The 23,835-nt window shown below is 44.3% G+C and overlaps 1 protein-coding gene across 2 annotated transcripts; it reads left to right on the top strand.

Annotated features, from left to right (window-relative positions):
• The first annotated feature begins 7,691 nt into the window (after positions 1-7,691).
• Positions 7,692-22,935, top strand: cabp1a (calcium binding protein 1a). 2 transcript variants are annotated; one of them, XM_014160348.2, is made up of 7 exons: positions 7,692-8,623; positions 19,721-19,751; positions 19,872-20,015; positions 21,254-21,363; positions 21,494-21,568; positions 21,678-21,750; positions 22,207-22,935. In XM_014160348.2, exons 1-7 carry the CDS (start codon positions 7,937-7,939, stop codon positions 22,230-22,232), a joined length of 1,146 nt encoding a protein of 381 aa, XP_014015823.2. In that variant the 5' UTR covers positions 7,692-7,936; the 3' UTR covers positions 22,233-22,935. The 2 variants fall into 2 exon arrangements, with proteins under 2 accessions (XP_014015823.2, XP_045559018.1); XM_045703062.1 differs by lacking the exon at positions 7,692-8,623 and adding an exon at positions 18,787-19,587.
• Positions 22,936-23,835: the final 900 nt, after the last annotated feature.

Genomic DNA, 23,835 nt, shown 5'->3' with positions numbered 1-23,835 from the left:
AATCGACATCCGTCTTCGGCGCCTGGGGAACAGTGGGTTAACTGCCTAGCTCAGGGGCAGAACGACAGATTTTTAGCTTGTCATCTCGGGGATTCGATCCAGCAACGTTTCGGTTATAATCCCAACACTCTAACCACTAGGCTACCTGCCGTGAATTTGAGCACCCTTTTGGCAAGATAATCTAATCAAATCAAATTCAAATCAAATGTATTTATATAGCCCTTCTTACAGCAGCTGATATCTCAAAGTGCTGTACAGAAACCCAGCCTAAAACCCCAAACAGCAAGCAATGCAGGTGTAGAAGCACGGTGGCTAGGAAAAACTCCCTAGAAAGGCCAAAACCTCGGAAGAACCCTAGAGAGGAACCAGGCTATGAGGGGTGGCCAGTCTTCTTCTGGCTGTGCCGGGTGGAGATTATAACAGCACATGGCCAAGATGTTCAAATGTTCATAAATGACCAGCATGGTCAAATAATAATATTCACAGTTGTCGAGGGTGTAACAAGTCAGCACCTCAAGAGTAAATGTCAGTTGGCTTTTCATAGCCGATCACTGAGAGTATCTCTACCGCTCCTGCTGTCTCTAGAGAGTTGAAAACAGCAGGTCTGGGACAGGTAGCACGTCCGGTGAACAGGTCAGGGTTCCATAGCCGCAGGCAGAACAGTTGAAACTGGAGCAGCAGCACGGCCAGGTGGACTGGGGACAGCAAGGAGTCATCATGTCAGGTAGTCCTGAGGCATGGTCCTAGGGCTCAGGTCCTCCTCCGAGAGAAAGAGAGAATTAGAGAGAGCATACTTAAATTCACACAGGACACCGGATAAGACAGGAGAAATAGTCCAGATATAACAGACTGACCCTAGCCCCCCGACACATAAACTACTGCAGCATAAATACTGGAGGCTGAGACAGGAGGGGTCAGGAGACACTGTGGCTCCATCCGACGATAACCCCGGACAGGGCCAAACAGGAAGGATATAACCCCACCCACTTTTCCAAAGCACAGCCCCCACACCACTAGAGGGATCTCTTCAACCACCAACTTACCATCCTGAGACAAGGCCGAGTATAGCCCACAAAGATCTCCGCCACGGCACAACCCAAGGGGGGGCGCCAACCCAGACAGGAAGTGACTCAACCCACTCAAGTGACGCACCCCTCCTAGGGACGGCATGGAAGAAAACCAATAAGCCAGTGACTCAGCCCCTGTAATAGGGTTAGAGGCAGAGAATCCCAGTGGAGTGAGGGGAACCGGCCAGGCAGAGACAGCGAGGGCGGTTCGTTGCTCCAGAGCCTTTCCGTTCACCTTCACACTCCTGGGCCAGACTACACTCAATCATAGGACCCACTGAAGAGATGAGTCTTCAGTAAAGACTTAAAGGTTGAGACCGAGTCTGCATCTCTCACATGGGTAGGCAGACTATTCCATAAAAATGGAGCTCTATAGGAGAAAGCCCTGCCTCCAGCTGTTTGCTTAGAAATTCTAGGGACAATTAGGAGGCCAGCGTCTTGTGACCGTAGCGTACGTGTAGGTATGTACGGCAGGACCAAATCGGAAAGATAGGTAGGAGCAAGCCCATGTAATGCTCTGTAGGTTAGCAGTAAAACCTTGAAATCAGCCCTTGCCTTAACTGGAAGCCAGTGTAGGGAGACTAACACTGGAGTAATATGATAACATTTTTTGGTTCTAGTCAGGATTCTAGCAGCCGTATTTAGCACTAACTGAAGTCTATTTAGTGCTTTATCCAGGTAGCCGGAAAGTAGAGCATTGCAGTTGTCCAACCTAGAAGTAACAAAAGCATGGATACATTTTTCTGCATCATTTGTGGACAGAAAGTTTCTGATTTTTGCAATGTTACGTAGATGGAAAAAAGCTGCCCTTGAAACAGTCTTGATATGTTCTTCAAAAGAGAGATCAGGGTCCAGAGTAACGCCGAGGTCCTTCACAGTTTTATTTGAGACGACTGTACAACCATCAAGATTAATTGTCAGATTTAACAGAAGATCTCTTCGTTTCTTGGGACCTAGAACAAGCATCTCTGTTTTGTCCGAGTTTAAAAGTAGAAAATGTGCAGCCATCCACTTCCTTATGTCTGAAACACAGGCTTCTAGCGAGGGCAATTTTGGAGCTTCACCATGTTTCATTGAAATGTACAGCTGTGTGTCATCCGCATAGCAGTGAAATTTAACATTATGTTTTCGAATGACATCCCCAAGAGGTAAAATATATAGTGAAAACAATAGTGGTCCTAAAACGGAACCTTGAGGAACACCGAAATGTACAGTTGATTTGTCAGAGGACAAACCATTCACAGAGACAAACTGATATCTTTCCGACAGATAAGCTCTAAACCAGGCCAGAACTTGTCTGTGTAGACCAATTGGGTTTCCAATCTCTCCAAAAGAATGTGGTGATCGATGGTATCAAAAGCAGCATTAAGATCTAGGAGCACGAGGACAGATGCAGAGCCTCGGTCTGACATCATTAAAAGGTCATTTACCACCTTCACAAGTGCAGTCTCAGTGCTATGATGGGGTCTAAAACCAGACTGAAGCGTTTCGTATACATTGTTTGTGTTTAGGAAGGCACTGAGTTGCTGCGCAACAGCTTTTTCTAAAATGTTTGAGAGGAATGGAAGATTCGATATAGGACTGTCGTTTTTTATATTTTCTGGGTCAAGGTTTGGCTTTTTCAAGAGAGGCTTTATTACTGCCACTTTAGTGAGTTTGGTACACATCCGGTGGATAGAGAACCGTTTATTATGTTCAACATAGGAGGGCCAAGCACAGGAAGCAGCTCTTTCAGTAGTTTAGTTGGAATAGGGTCCAGTATGCAGCTTGAAGGTTTAGAGGTCATGATTATTTTCATCATTGTGTCAAGAGATATAGTACTAAAACACTTGCGTGTCTCCCTTGATCCTAGGTCCTGGCAGAGTTGTGCAGACTCAGGACAACTGAGCTTTGGAGGAATACACAGATTTAAAGAGGAGTCCGTAATTTGCTTTCTAATAATCATGATCTTTTCCTCAAAGAAGTTCATGAATTTATTGCTGCTGAAGTGAAAGCCATCCTCTCTTGGAGAATGCTGCTTTTTAGTTAGCTTTGCGACAGTATCAAAAATAAATTTCGTATTGTTCTTATTTTCCTCAATTAAGTTGGAAAAATAGGATGATCGAGCAGCAGTGGGGCTCTTCGATACTGCACGGTACTGTCTTTCCAAGCTAATCGGAAGACTTCCAGTTTGGTGTGGCGCCATTTCCGTTCCAATTTTCTGGAAGCTTGCTTCAGAGCTTGTGTATTTTCTGTATACCAGGGAGCTAGTTTCTTATGACAAATGTTTTTAGTTTTTAGGGGTGCAACTGCATCTAGGGTATTGCGCAAAGTTAAATTGAGTTCCTCAGTTAGGTGGTTAACTGATTTTTGTCCTCTGATGTACTTGGGTAGGCAGAGGGAGTCTGGAAGGGCAACAAGGAATCTTTGGGTTGTCTGAGAATTTATAGCACGACTTTTGATGATCCTTGGTTGGGGTCTGAGCAGATTATTTGTTGCGATTGCAAACGTAATAAAATGGTGGTCCGATAGTCCAGGATTATGAGGAAAAACATTAAGATCCACAACATTTATTCCACGGGACAAAACTAGGTCCAGAGTATGACTGTGGCAGTGAGTAGGTCCAGAAACATGTTAGACAAAACCCACTGAGTCGATGATGGCTCCGAAAGCCTTTTGGAGTGGGTCTGTGGACTTTTCCATGTGAATATTAAAACGTTGTTTTTTTTTTTTGTAAATTGAAATTTGCTATCGTAAATGTTAGCAACACCTCCGCCTTTGCAGGATGCACGGGGGATATGGTCACTAGTGTAACCAGGAGGTGAGGCCTCATTTAACACAGTAAATTCATCAGGCTTAAGTCATGTTTCAGTCAGGCCAATCACATCAAGATTATGATCAGTGATTAGTTCATTGACTATAACTGCCTTTGAAGTGAGGGATCTAACATTAAGTAGCCCTATTTTGAGATTTGAGGTATCACGATCTCTTTCAATAATGGCAGGAATGGAGGAGGTCTTTATTCTAGTGAGATTGCTAAGGCGAACACCGCCATGTTTAGTTTTGCCCAACCTAGGTCGAGGCACAGACACGGTCTCAATGGGGATAGCTGAGCTGACTACACTGACTGTGCTAGTGGCAGACTCCAGTAGGCAGGCTGGCTAACAGCCTGCTGCCTGGCCTGCACCCTATCTCATTGTAGAGCTAGGGGAGTTAGAGCATGGTCTATGTTCGTAGCTAAGATGAGAGCACCCCTCCAGCTAGGATGGAGTCCGTCACTCCTCAACAGGCCAGGCTTGGTCCTGTTTGTGGGTGAGTCCCAGAAAGAGGGCCAATTATCTACAAATTCTATCTTTTGGGAGGGGCAGAAAACAGTTTTCAACCAGCGATTGAGTTGTGAGACTCTGCTGAAGAGCTCATCACTCCCCCTAACTGGGAGGGGGCTAGAGACAATTACTCGATGCCGACACATCTTTCTAGCTGATTTACACGTTGTCCTACTTGAGTAAAAGTAAAGATATCTTAATAGATCAGGTGTCACATCTGCTCCCACTAGAGAGATGTCGTCCTAACCTACAGTGTTCTCTCTCTCTCTCTCTCTCTCTCTCTCTCTCTCTCTCTCTCTCTCTCTCTCTCTCTCTCTCTCTCTCTCTCTCTCTCTCTCTCTCTCTCTCTCTCTCTCTCTCTCTCTCTCTCTCTCTCTCTCTCTCTCTCTCTCTCTCTCTCTCTCTCTCTCTCTCTCTCTCTCTCTCTCTCTCTCTCTCTCTCTCTCTCTCTCTCTCTCTCTCTCTCTCTCTCTCTCTCTCAGTGTGATTGTGTGGCTGGAGTCAGAGCAGATCCCTACCAGCTGCAAATCGTCCCATTAATCAAGACCTCTAAATATACTCAGCCCTGCCACCTCCACTCTGCCAGATTGTAATCTCTGCTCAGTCAGTGATTAGCCTAGCCTTTTGGAAGTTCTCAAGATCCTATTGCCCTGCTGTGCTTGTTTCCCTGCCTTACACCGTTTGTCCTCTCTTTGCAGTACTGCTCTGTCTCTGGCTCCTGTACCACATCTCACCACCAACCACCTTGCTCTGGACTTCACTCACCACCACCACCACCTTGGATTCCCCTCAGGATCTGTTTACCCTGTTCAACTCAGTCTACTCCTCACTCTACACTTTGGGTTTTTCTGCAACGCATCTGAGTCAGCTCTTGGGTTCCCCTGTGTTCGCTCCGCGTAACAAAAGGACTCCAGTGAAAGTCACTCAGTAAAATCCTACTTTGGTTTTAAATATACTTGACTATCAAAAGTAAATGTAATTTCTAAAATCTAAATCTACTTAAGTATCTAAAATATAAATAATTTCAAATTCCTTATATTAAGCAAACCAGATGGAACCCTTTTCTTTTCTTTTTACGGATAGCTCCAACACTGAGACATCATTTACAAGCGACGCATGTGTTGAGGCGTGCCGGTGGAGCATCATGTCTCAGCTTCCTAAAGAACAATCTGGCTTCCAAAAAAGAAAGACAGGAGAGAGAAAAGAAAGGGCGACAGTATGTCACCCAATGTTTCACAAAGGAAGGTGGGTGTAGTCTGTGAGTGGTGGAAATGAACCTGTTAGCTTAGTCCATAGTGAAATAGGATCATTTTGCTCCCCTAACATCAGTTACTTAATATCTTCTCAGAAAATTCTGTTTACATTTTGCTCATCTTAGTCGACATTTAATCAATGCAGGCAAACTTTTAGCAAGCTATTCATACTGAATCAGTTGTCCCTCCCCCTGCCTGGTGTCAGGCCCAACAGATGCAGCTTCAGGCTCAGCAGCCCTGTCTCCCCATCCCCCTGAACAAGCCCTGTCTCCCCATCCCCCTGAACAAGCCCTACTCCCAACTGAAGAAGGAGGTGAGCAGCATTGTGTTGAATGACATGTCAGTTGGCATAATTGCAGGTACTGCAATGCATTGAGGACAGGAATGTGATTCTCCAGTCAGGAAAAAGCTCACTTGACACAGAGGTAGCCAATATCAGAGCCTTAAAGGAAGAGATGCAGGCTCTTAGAGATGGATGGGAGTCTCTCCTGTCTAAGGCAACACTGATTGCTACACAAATGGATGTTGCAACTCAATTTAGCAAGGAACACAGCCACCAGAGGAAAGGAAGAGATTCCATGGTGAGACCTCTGAAGAGGAGTTAGCTCAGGACAGTGCAGCAGCGGTGTTTCAGAACAGTGTTTTTACTGCTATGGACATCATCATAAGTGACTTGGACAATAGGTTCCACACCACTGCAAAAATTGTAGAATCATTTTCTGCTGTTCTGAAAGTTGGGCAGATTAGTGAGGATAAAGTCCCTTCTGTGTGCCAACCACTGATCATGAAGTATTCCAGAGATCTTACACCTGAGTTTCAAAATGAAGTAAGACACCTGAACACTGTATATGCTGCCACTTTCCCCCCTAACTTGTCCCCTCTTGGTCTCCTGAATGCAATTTGTAAGATGCAGCTGCAAAGCATTTTTGGAGAAGTGTGAGTTGCTTTACATATATTTTGCACACTGCCTGTGACTGTTTCTGAAAGCGAGAGAGCTTTCAGTAAACTAAAACTGATTTTTTTTAAACTACTTGAGCTCCACTATGTCCCAGGACAGCATTTGCAATATTGCCATGCTGTTAAATGGCATGGATATTGGATCACTACACACATGATGCCCACAGGATGAGAACAAGACTGAGAACAAGATATATCTCAATGTATTGGCTGGATTGCCATAACATTTGTGCACAATCAAGACCCCAAGTGGAAGAAACCTATTGATTTGGTGACCACTTGACCTTTCCTCTAGCGCCACCATCAGTTCTTTTCATTCCCATTTTGTTTTCCATTTCCACTTTTACAGCTGCTTATTTTCTAGTTGGTATGTATACTTAGTTCAACAATCTGCTGCAGAATTTATTATTTAGTTTGTTATGTTAATGTATTTTAATTGAAGAGGTTAATGTACATTTAAGTTGTTTATTTTAAGTTATTCATTACCGTTAAGAGAACTTTCCATTCAAGAATGTTAACATTAAAATGACATTTAGACTAAAAGATGGCCTTTAGCACATTTCTTAGAGGGTATCAGTCTTGCATCAAATAGTGAATTCCACAGAATGTTGCCTGCATGTCTGCACAGTGTTATATTTTCACAACTCACTGTCAGTAAATATCGAACAGTAAATATTGGACTACAAGAGAGTTGCAAAGGTAAAGTTATTTAAAGCTTTGGATGGGTCGATTGGGTTCTGGAGGTGTGTGGTTACAGCAATTGCGCAGGGTTTGTGTGGCCAGTGGTGGTGGGGCCCAATGAGATATCTTTTCATGGGGCCCAAAATCCCTGGCGGCTCCCCCGGGGATGACCAGGGATGTTCTCTCGATAAGTGTGTGAATTAGGCCATTTTCCAATCCTGTTAAGCATTCAAACTGTAAAAAGTACTTTTGGGTGTCAGGGAAAATGTATGGAGTAAAAAGTTGTGAAAATACCCAAAAAAACGACTTAAGTAGTACTTTCAAGTATTTTTACTTAAGTACTTTACACCACTGCCTACAACAATCAGTTATGGGCACGGTGTTTGGTCCTCCCACAACGAAACACTTTAAATGTCAAGGAGCCAGGGATGTTCATAGTAGTGACAGGTGACGCGACGTGAACGGAGTGCTATGATTTTCGTTACGCGTCTGCGCGCGCCCTGCATCAGCGCCACATGGCAATCAGATGGTAAATGCAACTTTTAAGAACAGCTTTTGAAGGCAGCTATGGTTTTGTTGTTACAGTACGAAGGCCGACAATGTGAGAAAATACACAACCAAACGGCAATGACTAGGCCTACTGCGGAAACGAGACTAGGAGCAAGACGCAATCATGAGTTCTTCTTTTCCCAAATCCGAATCTAGGACGTTCTTGCAGAAATCTTCCTCGGTAAGCGGTAGATCGACATACTTCCCTGAATGCACGACAGGAACCGACCGAAGTCGTCATCATCGTCCAGCTGCAATTCAAGTGAGCAGCAAAGCCGCAGAGGAGTCATTATTGTCGGCAGAGTGCGACGATAGTGCGCGGAGACCCCTGTGCCACCCTTCGCTACTCGGTAACGTTACTAGCTCGGGTCGTTGCCCTATTCTGGGTAAGAGCCAGCCCTACGCCTCGCACGGCCAGATACCCGCTGCCAACTACCAGGATGACCCATCTGAGCAACATGGTTTGGGCCGAGGTGTGAGTGGACACTGCAAGTCATCCAAGCATCACCGGAAAACGACCCGGGACGACCCGTCACCTGCAAACCACCACAGCCACACTCACCCTACCCACTTGGACCCCAGAATACAGCCCCACTCTGATTGCAGAGATGACACCGCGCTATTTTTTGACTCGAGGGACCATACAAGGCCAAGTTCGTCCGCTAGCGGGAATGCCAGCATCCCTTCCCCAGCTTCCTCATCGCCTATCCCCGTGTCCAGCCGATCCTCTCACCGCTCCGGAAGGTCCAGTGCGGCATCCTTTGAATCCGACTTCAATTTGCGACCAATTCTCAGCTCGGTTTTTGGGCAGGTAAGGCCTAATTAAAAGTTATTTCTTAATTATGAAAAATAATGATTCACAATGAATCACTGATTTATAAGGATACGCTTCTTCAAATAGTTTGGGCCTTGTGATTAAACAGATTACATTGTGGCAATGACAGATAGGAATAGGCTATATTTCATCATCAATAAGGCCCATCTAGCCCTGTAGTGTTGGCTATTTCTTTAGAGGGAGTAATAGGCCTATCTTTATCAGGGTATTGATCTCAGATAGAGGTAGTAGTCTGAATGTAATTGATGGTGCATGAAAACTAATATTTCAGGGTCACAATTAACATCTTGTAGCGGAATCTTACAGCTATTTAACATGCCTCACCAGCCGAGTAAATCAATTACATTAATAATGGCTGAGCTTGTCTGTGAAAGTGCAGAGGGCTTCAGTGAGTCCTCTTATCAGAGCTCCTCTGTCAGGGAACCGTGAATAGGAAACCATATAGCCTATCCTCATTGTAAGTTTCACATCAAGTCATCCCGAAAAGCAATGCACACATTTGGAGCACACAGGGCACACATTAGCCATACATATCAGATTTTTCTGGCATTGTAATATATTCACAGCTACACACATTGCTGTATAAAGCCATGTCTGGATTGATGGTTTCTCAGCTACAGTACATTCTGAAAGTTTTCAGAACTTTTTCCACATTTTGTTACTTTACAGCCTTATTCTGAAATGGATTAAATACATAAAAATCGATCTACACACAATAGCCCATAATGACAAAGTGAATACAGGTTTTTAGAAAAATTTGCAAATGTATAAAAAAAATATATAAAATCTTATTTACCTAAGTATTCAGACCCTTTGCTATGAGACTTGAAATTGAGCTCAGGTGCATCCTGTTTCCATTGATCATCATTGAGATGTTTCTACAACTTGGTTAGAGTCCACCTGTGGTAAATTGAATTGATTGGACATGATTTGGAAAGGCACACACCTGTCTATATAAGGTCCCACAGTTGACAGTGCATGTCAGAGCAAAAACCAAACCATGAGGTCGAAGGAATTGTCCATAGAGCTCAGAAACAGGGTTGTGTCGAGGCACAGATCTGGGGAATGGTACTGCAGCATTGAAGGTCCCCAAGAACACAGTGGCCTCCATTATTCTTAAATGGAAATGGTTTGGAACCACCAAGACTCTTCCTAGAGCTGACCTCCCGGCCAAACTGAGCAATCGGGGGAGAAGGGCCTTGGTCAGGGAGGTGACCAAGAACCCAATGGTCACTCTGAGAGAGCTCCAGAGTTCCTCTGTGGAGATGGGAGAAACTTCCAGAAGGACAACCATCTCTGCAGCACTCCACCTATCAGTCCTTTATGGTAGAGCGGCCAGACGGAAGCCACTCCTCAGTAAAAGGCACATGACAGCCTGTTTGGAGTTTGTCAAAAGCACTTAGAGACTCTGACTATGAGAAACAAGATTGTCTGGTTTGATGAAACCAAGATGTAACTCTTTGGCCTGAATGCCAAGCTTCATGTCTGGAGGAAACCTGGCACCATCCATACGATGAAGCATAGTGGTGGCAGCATCATGCTGTGTGGATGTATTTCAGTGGCAGGGACTGGGAAACTAGTCAGGATTGAGGGAAAGATGAACAGAGCAAAGTACAGAGAGATCCTTGATTAAAACCTGATCAGGACCTCAGACTGGTGGCGAAGGTTCACCTTCCAACAGGACAGTGACCCTAAGCACATAGCGAAGACAACGCAGGAGTGGTTTTGGGACAAGTCTCTGAATGTCCTTGAGTGACCCAGACAGAGCCCGGACCTGAACCTGATCAAACATCTCTGGAGAGACCTGAAAATAGCTGTGCAGCAACGCTCCCCATTCAACCTGACAGAGCTTGAGAGGATCTGCAGAGAAGAATGTGAAAAAAAAAACAAATACAGGTGTGCCAAGCTTGTAGCGTCATACCCAAGAAGACTTGAGGCTGTAATCTCTGTCAAAGGTGCTTCAACAAAGTACTGAGTAAACGGTCTGAATACTTATGTAAATGTGATATTTCAAATTTCTATTTTGTATAAATTTGCAAAATGTAAAAACCTGTTTTTGCTTTGTCTGATGAGGGGGAACAAACAATTCAATAACATTTTGAATAAGGCTGTAACGTAACAAAATGTGGAAAAATGAAAGGGTCTGAATACTTTCAGAATGCACTGTATAGTAGTTCACATGGGAAGGAGAAAGACAGAGGAGAGAGAGAGAGAAGAATGGTTCTGAACTGTTCATTTGTATTAGACTGAAATCAATTCTATTTGCATATTCATGTATACATTGATCAAAAAGCTATGATATCTGTTTTGTATTTTACTCTTTGAATGTAGCATAGTCACTTTGAAGGATCTCGTCAAGGTTAAAGGAACTTAGATGTTCCACACATCACTGCACCCAGAGCAGGTGTTTTCCAAACGTGTCGGATGTGTTTTATAGATATTGTAATTATTGCCCAGGAATAAATAGCCAATTATTATTCATACACCGAGCTTAAACTACATAGTGGCATAAGCCTTCACATAGTCGATTTACTAATGTTTAGATAGGCCTGTCTATAGAGTTTAAGGAATGTTTCTGAGACAAATAAAGCAGAAATCTCCTTCTACCTATTCACTTTTTTTATAACAGACCATTAGAGAATGTTCTAAAAATGAATGCAGCGCTACAATGCTCTGTCTGTTTCCCTCCCTCCCTCTTCTTCTCCCTCCATGGTTTTCTCTCCGTCTTCTGTGATGTTCTCTGTGAAATTGCCTCCGTATATCTGTTAGGTCAGTGTGACCTAGTCATAGTCTACAGAGGGGAGGACATGAGAGGGGAGGACATGAGAGGGGAGGTGATGGGAGGTGGAGAGGGGAGGACATGGGAGGGGAGGGTAGGAGAATGGAGGATAGATGGGGAAAATAGAGCCAGGTGACAGTTGAGCAGAAAAATCTATTCATCTCTGACCTGTACAGTTACCATGAATTTAGAACAGGGGTATCGAGGACCCCAAAATTCTGGATGAGAATGAGAATATTGCAGTTTTCAAACACCTGAAACAGCTTTTCCCTGCAGAGCCATAATCATTGTGCTTAATTATATGTAAATAATAATAATCTGCATATCTAATGCACACCCCTTGAGCTGTCTGTATCCTCGTGACTTATTTTGTTTTAAGAAACTAAATATGCTTTTCTGCATCTCTGCAAAGAATCTGGACCCCTACAAATCAGCTGGGCTAGACAATCTGGACCCTCTCTCTCTCTAAAATGATCTGCCGCAATTGTTGCAACCCCTATTACCAACCTCTCTTTTGTAACGTCTGAGATCCCTAAAGATTGGAAAGCTGCTGCGGTCATCCCCCTCTTCAAAGGGGGGGACACTCTAGACCCAGTCTGTTACAGACCTATATCCATTCTGCCCTGCCTTTCTAAAGTCTTCGAAAGCCAAGTTAACAAACAGATCACCGACCATTTTGAATCCCACTGTACCTTCTCCACTGTTTTCCGAGCTGGTCATGGGTGCACCTCAGCCACGCTCAAGGTTCTAAATCATATCATAACCGCCATCGATAAAAGACAGTACTGTGCAGCCGTCTTCATCGACCTGGCCAAGGCTTTCGACTCTGCCAATCACCGCATTCTTATCGGCAGACTCAACAGCCTTGGTTTCTCAAATGACTGCCTCGCCTGTTTCACCAACTACTTCTCTGATAGAGGTCAGTGTGTCAAATCGGAGGGCCTGTTTTCCGGACCTCTGGCAGTCTCTATGGGGGTGCCACAAGGTTAAATTATCAGGCCGACTCTTTTCTCTGTATATATCAATGATGTCACTCTTGCTGCTGGTGATTCTCTGATCCACCTCTACGCAGACGACACCATTCTGTATACTTCTGGCCCTTCTTTGGACACTATATTAACAAACCTCCAGACAAGCTTCAATGCCATACAACACTCCTTCCGTGGCTTCCAACTGCTCTTAAATGCTAGTAAAACTAAATGCATGCTCTTCAACCGATCGCTGCCCGCCTAGCATCACTACTCTGGACGGTTCTGACTTAGGTATTTGTAGTTGTCTACATATTCTAGGTGTCTGGTTAGACTGTAAACTCTACTTCCAGGCTCACATTAAGCATCTCCAATCCAAAATTAAATCTAGAATCGGCTGCCTATTTTGCAAACAAAGCCTCCTTCACTCATGCTGCTAAACATACCCTCGTAAAACTGACTATCTTACCGATCCTTGACTTCGGCGATGTCATTTACAAAATAGCCTCCAACACTCTACTCAGCAAATTAGATGTAGTCTATCACAGTGCCATCCGTTTTGTCACCAAAGCCCCATATACTACCCACCACTGCGACCTGTATGCTCTTGTTGGCTGGCCCTCACTTCATATTCGTCGGCAAACCCACTGGCTCCAGGTCATCTACAAGTCTTTGCTAGGTAAAGCGCTGCCTTATCTCAGCTCACTGGTCACCATGGCAACACCCACCCATAGCACGCGCTCCAGCAGGTGTATTTCACTGGTCATCCACAAAGCCAACTCTTCCTTTGGCCGCCTTTCCTTCCAGTTCTCTGCTGCCAATGACTGGAACGAATTGCAAAAATCACTGAAGCTGGAGACTTATATCTCCCTCACTAACTTTAAGCATCAGCTGTCAGAGCAGCTTACCGATCACTGTACTTGTACACAGCCCATCTGTAAATAGCCCACCCAACTACCTCATCCCCATATTGCTATTTATTTTTCCTATTTTGCACCCCAGTATCTCTACTTGCACATCATCATCTGCACATCGATCTCTCCAGTCTTAATGCTAAATTGTAATTATTTTGCCACTATTGACCTATTTATTGCTTTACCTCCCTAATCTTACTACATTTGCACACACTGTATCTAGATTTTTCTATTGTGTCATTGACTGTACGTTTGTTTATCCCATGTGTAACTCTGTGTTGTTTTTGTCACACTGCTTTGCTTTATCTTGGCCAGGTCACAGTTGTAAATGAGAACTTGTTCTCAACTGGCCTACCTGGTTAAATAAAGGTGAAATAGAAAAAATAAAAAAATGGATAGCCTGAAATGGCATCTTGGTAGCTAGTCATGAGGTTGGGAACCTATCTGGTCTAGCTAAAGCCATCGTCATAAAATTGCTAGGTGGCTAGCAGTATTACAGAGAAACGACAACAACAAAAATATACATTCCAGGGTTTTTCTTTATTTTTACTACATTGTAGAAATTACATTTGATAAAAGGTAGCAGCACAAGCTAAGGACTGATAAGGATTATAATATGACTGAGATGCAGCATGACATAATTAACAGGTCGAAGGCAGGGCCCTTAGCACTTTAAACAGGTCATTCATATATATTTATTTTAATTATTTGACTGGGACAATGCACTTCAATTAACATTTCTGCTGGATAGTTTTCAGCTGTAGTCCCTGGGCAAATAGATAAAAACATTTAGCGTCACAATTGTTCCCTAAGAAAATTAAATACATTCAAGAAATAACTTTTTTTTAAAGTCCCTAGATGGGCTAGCTAGAAGGAAGACGTTAAAAACAATTATAATAATAAATAATAATTGTGAAGAAACTAAATACAAACAATCAAATAGACAAATGTCAAGTAGGTATTATGCACTGCAGCCCTTACAACGTTTTTAAAGAAATTAGAGAATTACAGACAGGTGTCCATCTTTGGTTTTAGAAGTGGGGGGACAATTTTTTTTATCCAGTCAGTTAAACACTCCAAACAGCCTACCTGACCGCTCGGAACCGTCCGCATGGTCCTAAAGCACACCGTTGCCTCGTTTTGTATCACAATCCAATGATAAAACTGGGGGGAATACAATTTCAGAATGTGGAGGGGACATCCCCACCCCCCCATCCCCAATGAAAGTTGTGCCCCTACTCACACACACAATACAACTCACAACTGTACCTCTGTATCCATTCGGTCCCATAGCTGCTGACTGGCCACCCCTCATAGCCTGGTTCCTCTCTAGGTTACTTCCTAGATTCTGGCCTTTGTAGGGAGTTTTTCCTAGCCACCGTGCTTCTACACCTACATTGCTTGCCGTTTGGGGTTTTATGCTGGGTTTCTGTACAGCACTTTGTGACATCAGCTGATGTAAGAAGGGCTTTACAAATACATTTGATTACTACGGGTCTCTCAAAACCGATTTATTGTCAATCTGGCGTCTGCAGTGGCCATGCAGCTTCCGCAGAAGTCAGAGCATTCATACTTCTTGCACTTTAGTTTCCCGGTGCTTGACATAGGAGCTCAGCCAAGAAATTATGAAGTAAAAAAGCGCCACCATTTTCCCACCTGCATCTCCACTTCAACCCTTCATTTTTTTGGTCCCGCAACTGCCTGTCTCCACTTCTTGTGGCAAGCTTCCCCTTTCATAGATGTGGTAAAGAGGTCAATGGAACTCAACCAAACCATTGTCAACCCCAATACATGTTCAGGTCATCGTCATTATCAACTGCATTACAGTTAAAAACTACTTTGACTACCACAACCGATTTCTGTATGCTACTGTAGCTATGCTACCAGCTTATACGAACGGGAGTTAGCATTTAGCAGTCACTTCTTCTAAACCTGAAAAGGGATAACTTCTAAATGTTATGCAGCGAAAACAGCTAAATATATCCAAATCGGATTTTAGTAACCACATTGTGGGCTTGTTATTCATTAGTCATGATGGATTTGACGAATATACACTTTGTTAAATCAGATTTGTTGAATGTGTGCTAATCCAGCGTCCTTCTATCCCAATTACCTCCCTGTTTTTTCTTTCCAGGAGTTAAACACATTTTTGTGTCTTTGAAATCACTACATGAGCTACCATAAAGATGTTTATTTGCGAACTTGTTCTGATAGCCTTTCGTCAAAGTTCTCCATGTTTGTTGTGAAGGAACTTGTCAAGGAAGTGTTTATACAGGATGTACCGCCCCCACCTACCGTCAACTAATCATGTCAATGTGGAGCTATACGGAGAAATGCGGAGTCCTCCGCATTGCCGGATCAAGCATAAATCACGTTTAACTGCCCTCCATATACCCGAACCCCCCTGGCCCCCTAGAAAGCTGGTCCATGAAGACAGGAGGCAGTACAGAGTGGTGCAGTTCTGCGAGGAAAGGGGCTTTGCCCTTACAGGGGCCTTTCAGGTGCCCCTCACGGCCCTAGCACAAAACTGCGCACTCATTCACAACATTATGGGACCACCTGCATCTTCCTGCGCAATGACCTGGACAATAGTAAGTCTCAACACACAAACCCATATATATTTTTGTATCCGTGTGTGTGTTTGTTTGGTAAATGCAATCAGACATTTAACACATCCATTTGGCAAATCCGTCCATAATTCTATGCTTACAACCAAAAACTAAAGCAGGAAGTACCAGTGACTCGCTCAATACGGAAGTGGTCAGGTGACACAGATGCTAAGCTACAGGACTGTTTTGCTAGCACAGACTGGAATATGTTCCGGGATTCAGCCGACGGCATTGAGGAGTATACTACCTCAGTCACCAGCTTCATCAATAAGTGCATCGATGACGTCATCCCCACAGTGAATGTACGTACATATCCCAACCAGAAGCCATGGATTACAGGCAACATCCGCACTGAGCTACAGTCTAGAGCTGCTGCTTTCAAGGAGCCGGACACTAATCCGGACGCTTATAAGAAATCCCCCGATGAACCGTCAAACAGGCAAAGCATCAATACAGTTTAAGATTGAATCCTACTACACCGGCTCTGATGCTCGTCGGATGTGGCAGGGCTTGCAAATTATTAAGGATTACAAAGTGAAGCCCAGCCGTGAGCTGCCCAGAGACATGAGCCTACCAGACAAGCTAAATTACTTCTATACGCACTTCGAGGCAAGCAACACTGAAGCATGCATGAGAGAACAAGCTGTTCCGGACACAACCATGTGATCACGCTCTCCGTAGCTGATGTGAGTAAGACTTTTAAATAGACGGATTACCAGGACGTGTACTCAGAGCATGCGCTGACCAACTGGCAAGTATCTTCACTGATATTTTCAACCTCTTCCTGACAGTATGTAATACCTACATGTTTCAAGCAGACCACCATAGTTCCTGTGCCCAAGAACACCAAGGTAACCTGCCTAAATGACTACTGACCCATAGTACTCACGCCTGTAGCCATGAAGTGCTTTGAAAGGCTGGTCATGGCTCACATCAACACTATCATCCCAGAAACCCTAGACCCAGTCCAATTCACATACCGCCCCAACAGATCCACAGATGACGCAATCTCTATTGCACTCCACACTGCCCTTTCCCACCTGGACAAAAGGAACTCCTACATGAGAATGCTGTTCATTGACTACAGATTAGCGTTCAACAACATATTGCCCTCAAAGCTCATTACTAAGCTAAGGACCCGTGGACTAAAAACCTCCCTCTGCAACTGGATCCTGGACTAGCTGACGGGCCATCCCCAGTTGGTAAGGGTAGGCAACGACACATCTGCTACGGGGGCCCCCGGGTGCATGCTTGGTCCCCTCCTGTACTCCCTGTTCACCCACGACTACGTGGCCATCATTAAGTTTTCCGACTACAAAACGGTGGTAGGCCTGATCACCGGCAGCCTATAGGGAGGAGGTCAGAGACCTGGCAGTGTGGTTCCAGGACAACAACCTCTCCCTCAACGTGAGCAAGACAAAGGAGCTGATTGTGGACTACAGGAAAAGGAGGGCCGAGCATGTCCCCATTTTACATCGATGGAGCTATAGTGGAGCGGGTTGAGCGCTTCAAGTTCCTTGGTGTCCACATCACCATGGTCCAAACACACCAAGACAGTCGTGAAGAGGGCAAGACAATGCCTACAGTGCCTTCGGAAAGTATTAAGACCCCTTGAATTTTTCTAGGTTTTATTACGTTTTCACTCATCAATCTACACACAATACCCCATAATGACAATGCAAAAACTGAAATATCACATTTACATAAGTATTCAGACCATTTACTCAGTACTTTGTTGAAGCACCTTCGGCAGCGATTACAGCCTCGCGTCTTCTTGGGTATGACGCTAAAAGCTTGGCACACCTGTATTGGGGAGTTTCTCCCATTCTTCTCTGCAGATCCTCTCAAGCTCTGTCAGGTTGGATGGGGAGCGTCGCTGCACAGCTATTTTCAGGTCTCCAGCGATGTTAGATCGGGTTCAGGTCCAGGCTCTGACTGGGACACTTAAGGACATTCAGAAACACGTCCCAGAGCCACTCCTGCATTGTCTTGGCTGTGTGCTAACGGTTGTTGTCCTGTTGGAAGGTGAACCTTCGCGCCAAATGTTTTGGTACCCTTCCCCAAATCTGCGCTTTGCCACAATCCTGTCTTAACCTCATGGCTTGCTTTTTGCTCTGACATGCACTGTCAACTGTGCGACCTTATATAGACAGGTGTGTGTGCCTTTACAATGTCCAATTCATCTAATTTGCCACAGGTGGACTACAAGTTATAGAAACATCTCAAAGAGGATCAATGGAAACAGGAGGTACCTGAGCTCAATTTCGAGTCTCATAAAGCTGTAACTGTGGAAAAGGGGAAGGGGTCTAAATTCTTTCCGAATGCATTGTATTCCCCCTCCGGAGACTGAAAAGATTTGGCAATGGTCCTCAGATCCTCAAAAGGTTCTACAGCTGCACCATCGAGAGCATCTTGACTGGTTGCATCACCGCCTGGTATGGCAACTGCTCGGCATCCAACTGCAAGGCACTACAGAGGATAGTGTGTACGGCCCAGTACATCACTGGGGCCAAGCTTACTGCAATCCAGGACCTCCATACCAGGCGGCGTCAAAAGCCCTAAAAATTGTCAGACTCCAGCCACCCAAGTCATAGACTATTTTCTCTGCTACTGCACGGCAAGCAGTACCGGAGCTCCAAGTCTATGTCCAAAAAGCTCCTTCACAGCTTCTACCCCCAAGCCATACGACTGCTGAACAGTTAATCAAATGGCTACGCGGACTATTTGCATTGACCCCCCCCTGTTTTAGGCTGCTGCTACTCTCTGTTTATTATCTATGCATAGTCACTTTACCCCTACCCACATGTACATATGACCTCAATTACCTCGACTGACCCGTACCCTGGCACAGTGACTCGGTACCGGTACCCCCTGTTTAAAGCTTCGGGATTATTTTATTGTGCTACTTTTTTTACTTTAATATTTAGTATTTTCTTACTCTGCATTGTTGGTTAAGGGCTTGTAAGTAAGCATTTCACGGTAAGGTTGTATTTGCTGCATGTGACAAATACAATTTGATTTGATGTGTGTGTACAATTATACTGATGAGACAGCAAACATGGACTTACCTGGGTGTACATACGCCATGTTCAACACACTTTGTTTTACATTTTATGTTTGTGTTGTGAATGATGTCAAAGGAAACACCTCTGGTCTGTGTGATTTAGGTTATTGGTGAAGACTTAGTTGTGGCTCCTGATGGCTGCTTGATGTTTAGCCAACACTATCTCTTTGGGCCTCTCTGTTTTCTGTGTGAGTGGTTCCGGTCAGACAGTTCTTTGGGACTGACGTCAGAGTTGACGCTGTGTTTACACTTCTCTCTGCTTTGCAGGTTAACCCCTAAGGGTTCTGGGATATGTCTCTCTCCCTCTCTGTCTTCTGTATCCTTTAAAGGTTGCTTTCATTGTAAGCCAGAGCTGACAAAAGAACACAGCTACATTCTTTTGCAGACTGAAAGACAGGCGTTTCCCAGTTGTGCTGTGCGTCTGATGACGCAGGGAGCAGTCTCAACGGGTGTCATTAGATGTTTGAAAACATTCCAGTGACTTAATTCTTTACTATATAGCTATTGTCCCTTGCTTGAGTTGCACCAGAATAAATGATCATGGAGCAGACCGCTGATTTACCTTTCAAAGTCACTTTGTTTCTGGCATTGTTAGCATCAGATAGTGTAAGAATATAATAGGAACGACTTTTGTTATTGTCACTAAATGACTTATTCATGATGTTGATTTTTATTCATTGTTAACTGAATTTTATTGCCAATTCTGACTATACTGAGACTGTCTTCTTTGCCCTAATAGAACAGAAAGCTGAGGCCAGAGGAGATTGATGGTAAGTGTTTTTTCATGTACATTCCTGTGCTTGTCTCTCTGTAGTTGTCGCTGGTAGTGGCAGTAGTACAGTCGTTTTCAGATCACTGCAGAGTAATCTTCCTCTGTATTCTCTCTTCAGAGTTGCGGGATGCTTTTAAGGAGTTTGATAAGAACAAAGACGGTTTCATCAGCTGTAAAGACCTGGGAAACTGCATGAGATCCATGGGATACATGCCTACTGAAATGGAGTTGATAGAACTGAGCCAACAGATCAACATGAATTGTAAGAGTGTGAAAGTATGTGGACGCTTGCTCGTTGAACATCTCATTCCAAAATCATGGGCATTAATATGGAGTTGGTCCCCCCCTTTGCTGCTATAACAGCCTCTACTCTTCTGGGAAGGCTTTCCACTAGATGTTGGAACATTGCTGCAGGGACTTGCTTCCATTCAGCCACAAGAGCATTAGTGGGGACGGGCCTTCCAATTCATCCCAAAGGTGTTTGCTGGGGTTGAGGTCAGGGCTCTGTGCAGGCCAGTCAAGTTCTTCCAAACCGATCTTGACAAACGATTTCTGTATGGACCTCGCTTTGTGCATGGGGGTATTGTAATGCTGAAATAGGAAAGGGCCTTCCCCAAACTGTTGCCACAAAGTTGGAAGCACAGAATCGTCTAAAATGTCATTGTATGCTGTAGTGTTAAGATTTCCCTTCACTGGAACTAAGGGGCCTAGCCCGAACAATGAAAAACAGCCCCAGACCATTATTCCTTCTCCACCAAACTTTACAGTTGGCACTATGCATTGGGGCATGTAGTGTTCTCCTGGCGTCCGCCAAACCCAGATTCATCCGTCGGACTGCCAGATGGTGAAGCGTGATTCATCACTCCAGAGAACACGTTTCCACTGCTCCAGAGTCCAATGGGGACAAACTTTACACCACCCCAAACGACGCTTGGCATTGCGCATGGTGATCTTAGGCTTGTGTGCGGCTGCTCGGCCATGGAAACCCATTTCATGAAGCTCCAGATGAACAGTTCTCGTGCTGACGTTGCTTCCAGAGGCAGTTTGGAACACGGTAGGGAGTGTTGCAACCGAGGACAGGTGATTTCTACGTGCTTCAGCACTTAGCGGCTGAGCCATTGTTGCTCCTGGATGTTTCCACTTCATAATAACAGCACTTACAGTTGACCGGGGCAGCTCTAGCAGGGCAGAAATTTGACAAACTGACTTATTGGAAAGGTGGCATCCTATGACGGTGCCACTTTGAAAGTCACTGAGCTCTTCAGTAAGGCCGTTCTACTGCCAATGTTTAGCTATGGAGATTGCATGGCTGTGTGTTCGATTTTATACACCTGTCAGCAACGGGTGTGGCTGAAATAGTCAAATCCACTAATTTGAAGGGGTGTCCACATACTTTTGTGTATATATAGTGTATTTGCAGTAAAGGTACATTACACCATGGTTTGCTAATTCCCTCCCCTAACATCTTCTTTCTCCCTCGTTTCTTCTCTTTTTGTAAAGTGGGAGGTCATGTTGATTTTGAGGATTTTGTGGAGTTGATGGGCCCCAAACTTCTCGCTGAAACTGCAGATATGATTGGTGTGAAAGAACTAAGAGATGCCTTCAAAGAGGTGAGAAACCGGATTGGCAGAGAGAGAGGGAGGAGAGGGTGATACGGAGAAAAGTAGTTATGTTGTCTGTCTGTCTAATTTTTCATGCTATGGATTATGAACGTGATCATTAGTTTTTTTCCTCTTGAAGTTTGACGCCAATGGTGATGGAGCTATAAGCATAGCTGAGCTGAGAGAAGCCATGAGGAAGTTGCTGGGACAACAGGTGAGGTTACAGAATCAAGTCTGTCAGAGTAGCTTAATCAATGTATGCATCACTACTAAAAACTGTTTGTTTTGCACAGACTTATTCCTCCTATGTTACTGGACTGTAGGTTGGCCATAGGGACTTAGAGGATATCCTGAGGGACATTGACTTGAATGGTGATGGGCATGTTGACTTTGAAGGTAAGCTGATGCAGATCTTGTTTATCTATACCAGCAGAATAATAAATCACAGATAATATTGTAATAGCTAGAGACTTTGCTACTTATGCTGTATGCAAGGTAGTCTCCACCTGCTGGGACAGGAGTGCTTCATGAATGCTTGATGTCGACTGGTCTTCCTTACTCTTCGCTCCCATTATATTTCCTTCCTTTTATCCACTTTCTGGCAAAGCTTCAAATAGCTTTGATATTTGCAAACTGTGTTTCAATCATGTAAGGAAAGTGTGGTCTCCATCATATAAACAACTATGGGTCAAATCACTGTGAGTCAAATATAGACATGTATAGTAACATATGATACTGTCCACTCCCACACGGAGATAAAATATGCATATTTTACCACACACACACCAGACAAACACACACACACTGTCTGAACTTCTAATCTTTGACAGATCTTATCCTCTCTTTTCACAGAGTTTGTACGAATGATGTTCCGCTGAGAGGAGGAGTGGTCAATATGGCTTCAAGTTATTTATGCTGAATGTGAACCTCTGCCACTTTTTCATCATCGAATGAGCAAAGCAGAGGAAATACTAGGACCTCTGAGCAATTTCTTTCCTGAGGGAAACTGGAATTAAAGCCCTTACATCTAAGGAGAAACGGATTAACACTGTTCTCCCCAAAATAGTGTTCTTCTCTAAAAGCCCCACAGTCCAACAGAGGCAAATTCTACTGTAGTTTACAGACTGACCTGCTTATGGTTTCCTGCACTTTTAACCCTCCACAAACTGCATACACTTGTGTGTAGCCTGCTATTTAGGCAAGTTTTGTTTCTCGACCTTTAAAGGGCAATCCGCCATTGAAACAATAACGCTTGTGTTTTGGTAAAAGGCTAAGGAGTAAGCCTGGAAAAATGGAACCACTTTGAAATTCATGGACAGCTCAAAGACTGACCATCCATGATATCAACATTCTAGTTTTAACCATGTTTGAGGCTATACAGTGTTTGTTTACATTGAACTTGTTTATAAACATTTGCGTAAAACAAGCTGATATTTTGGGTTCTGATGAGGTATGACAGTTGAACCATGCTCATCAGGCATCTATGTTATATTCTTCAAGAATCAATGGGTATACAGTATATCATTCATTTCTAAGTCCAAAAATTGATGTAGCAACTGTAGATTTCCCCTTTAAATGTCAATATTACTTGTGACTACTGGTAAATTCTTCAAGTTTGGGGTAATAGAGTGAGAAAAGCACATGCATACAAATGGGTTTGTATGTATGTACGTGTTATATCTAATGACCAAGAACTCCACCACCACGTTACCTGTGACCATGAACTCCACCACCACGTTACCTGTGACCATGAACTCCACCACCACGTTACCTGTGACCATGAACAACTCCACCACGTTACCTGTGACCAAGAACTCCACCACCACGTTACCTGTGACCAAGAACTCCACCACCACGTTACCTGTGACCAAGAACTCCACCACCACGTTACCTGTGACCAAGAACTCCACCACCACGTTACCTGTGACCAAGAACTCCACCACCACGTTACCTGTGACCAAGAACCTCCACCACCACGTTACCTGTGACCAAGAACCTCCACCACCACGTTACCTGTGACCAAGAACTCCACCACCACGTTACCTGTGACCAAGAACTCCTCCACCACGTTACCTGTGACCAAGAACAACTCCACCACGTTACCTGTGACCAAGAACTCCACCACCACGTTACCTGTGACCAAGAACTCCACCACCACGTTACCTGTGACCATGAACTCCTCCACCACGTTACCTGTGACCAAGAACTCCTCCACCACGTTACCTGTGACCAAGAACTCCTCCACCACGTTACCTGTGACCAAGAACAACTCCACCACGTTACCTGTGACCAAGAACAACTCCTCCACCACGTTACCTGTGACCAAGAACTCCACCACCACGTTACCTGTGACCAAGAACTCCACCACCACGTTACCTGTGACCAAGAACTCCACCACCACGTTACCTGTGACCAAGAACTCCTCCACCACGTTACCTGTGACCAAGAACAACTCCACCACGTTACCTGTGACCAAGAACT

This window comes from Salmo salar, chromosome ssa20 (assembly GCF_905237065.1).
Source record: "Salmo salar chromosome ssa20, Ssal_v3.1, whole genome shotgun sequence".
In the NCBI taxonomy this organism is placed as follows: domain Eukaryota; kingdom Metazoa; phylum Chordata; class Actinopteri; order Salmoniformes; family Salmonidae; genus Salmo; species Salmo salar.
Note: the sequence above shows the minus strand (reverse complement) of the source record. Positions and strands in the feature narration are given on the sequence as shown.

Coding starts and splice junctions, on each gene's coding strand:
- cabp1a (XM_014160348.2), top strand. CDS start 7,937: ATGAGTTCTTCTTTTCCCAAATCCGAATCTAGGACGTTCTTGCAGAAA. Junction 8,624..19,720: donor TCAGCTCGGTTTTTGGGCAG/GTAAGGCCTAAT, acceptor TTGCCCTAATAG/AACAGAAAGCTGAGGCCAGA. Junction 20,016..21,253: donor CCAACAGATCAACATGAATT/GTAAGAGTGTGA, acceptor CTTTTTGTAAAG/TGGGAGGTCATGTTGATTTT.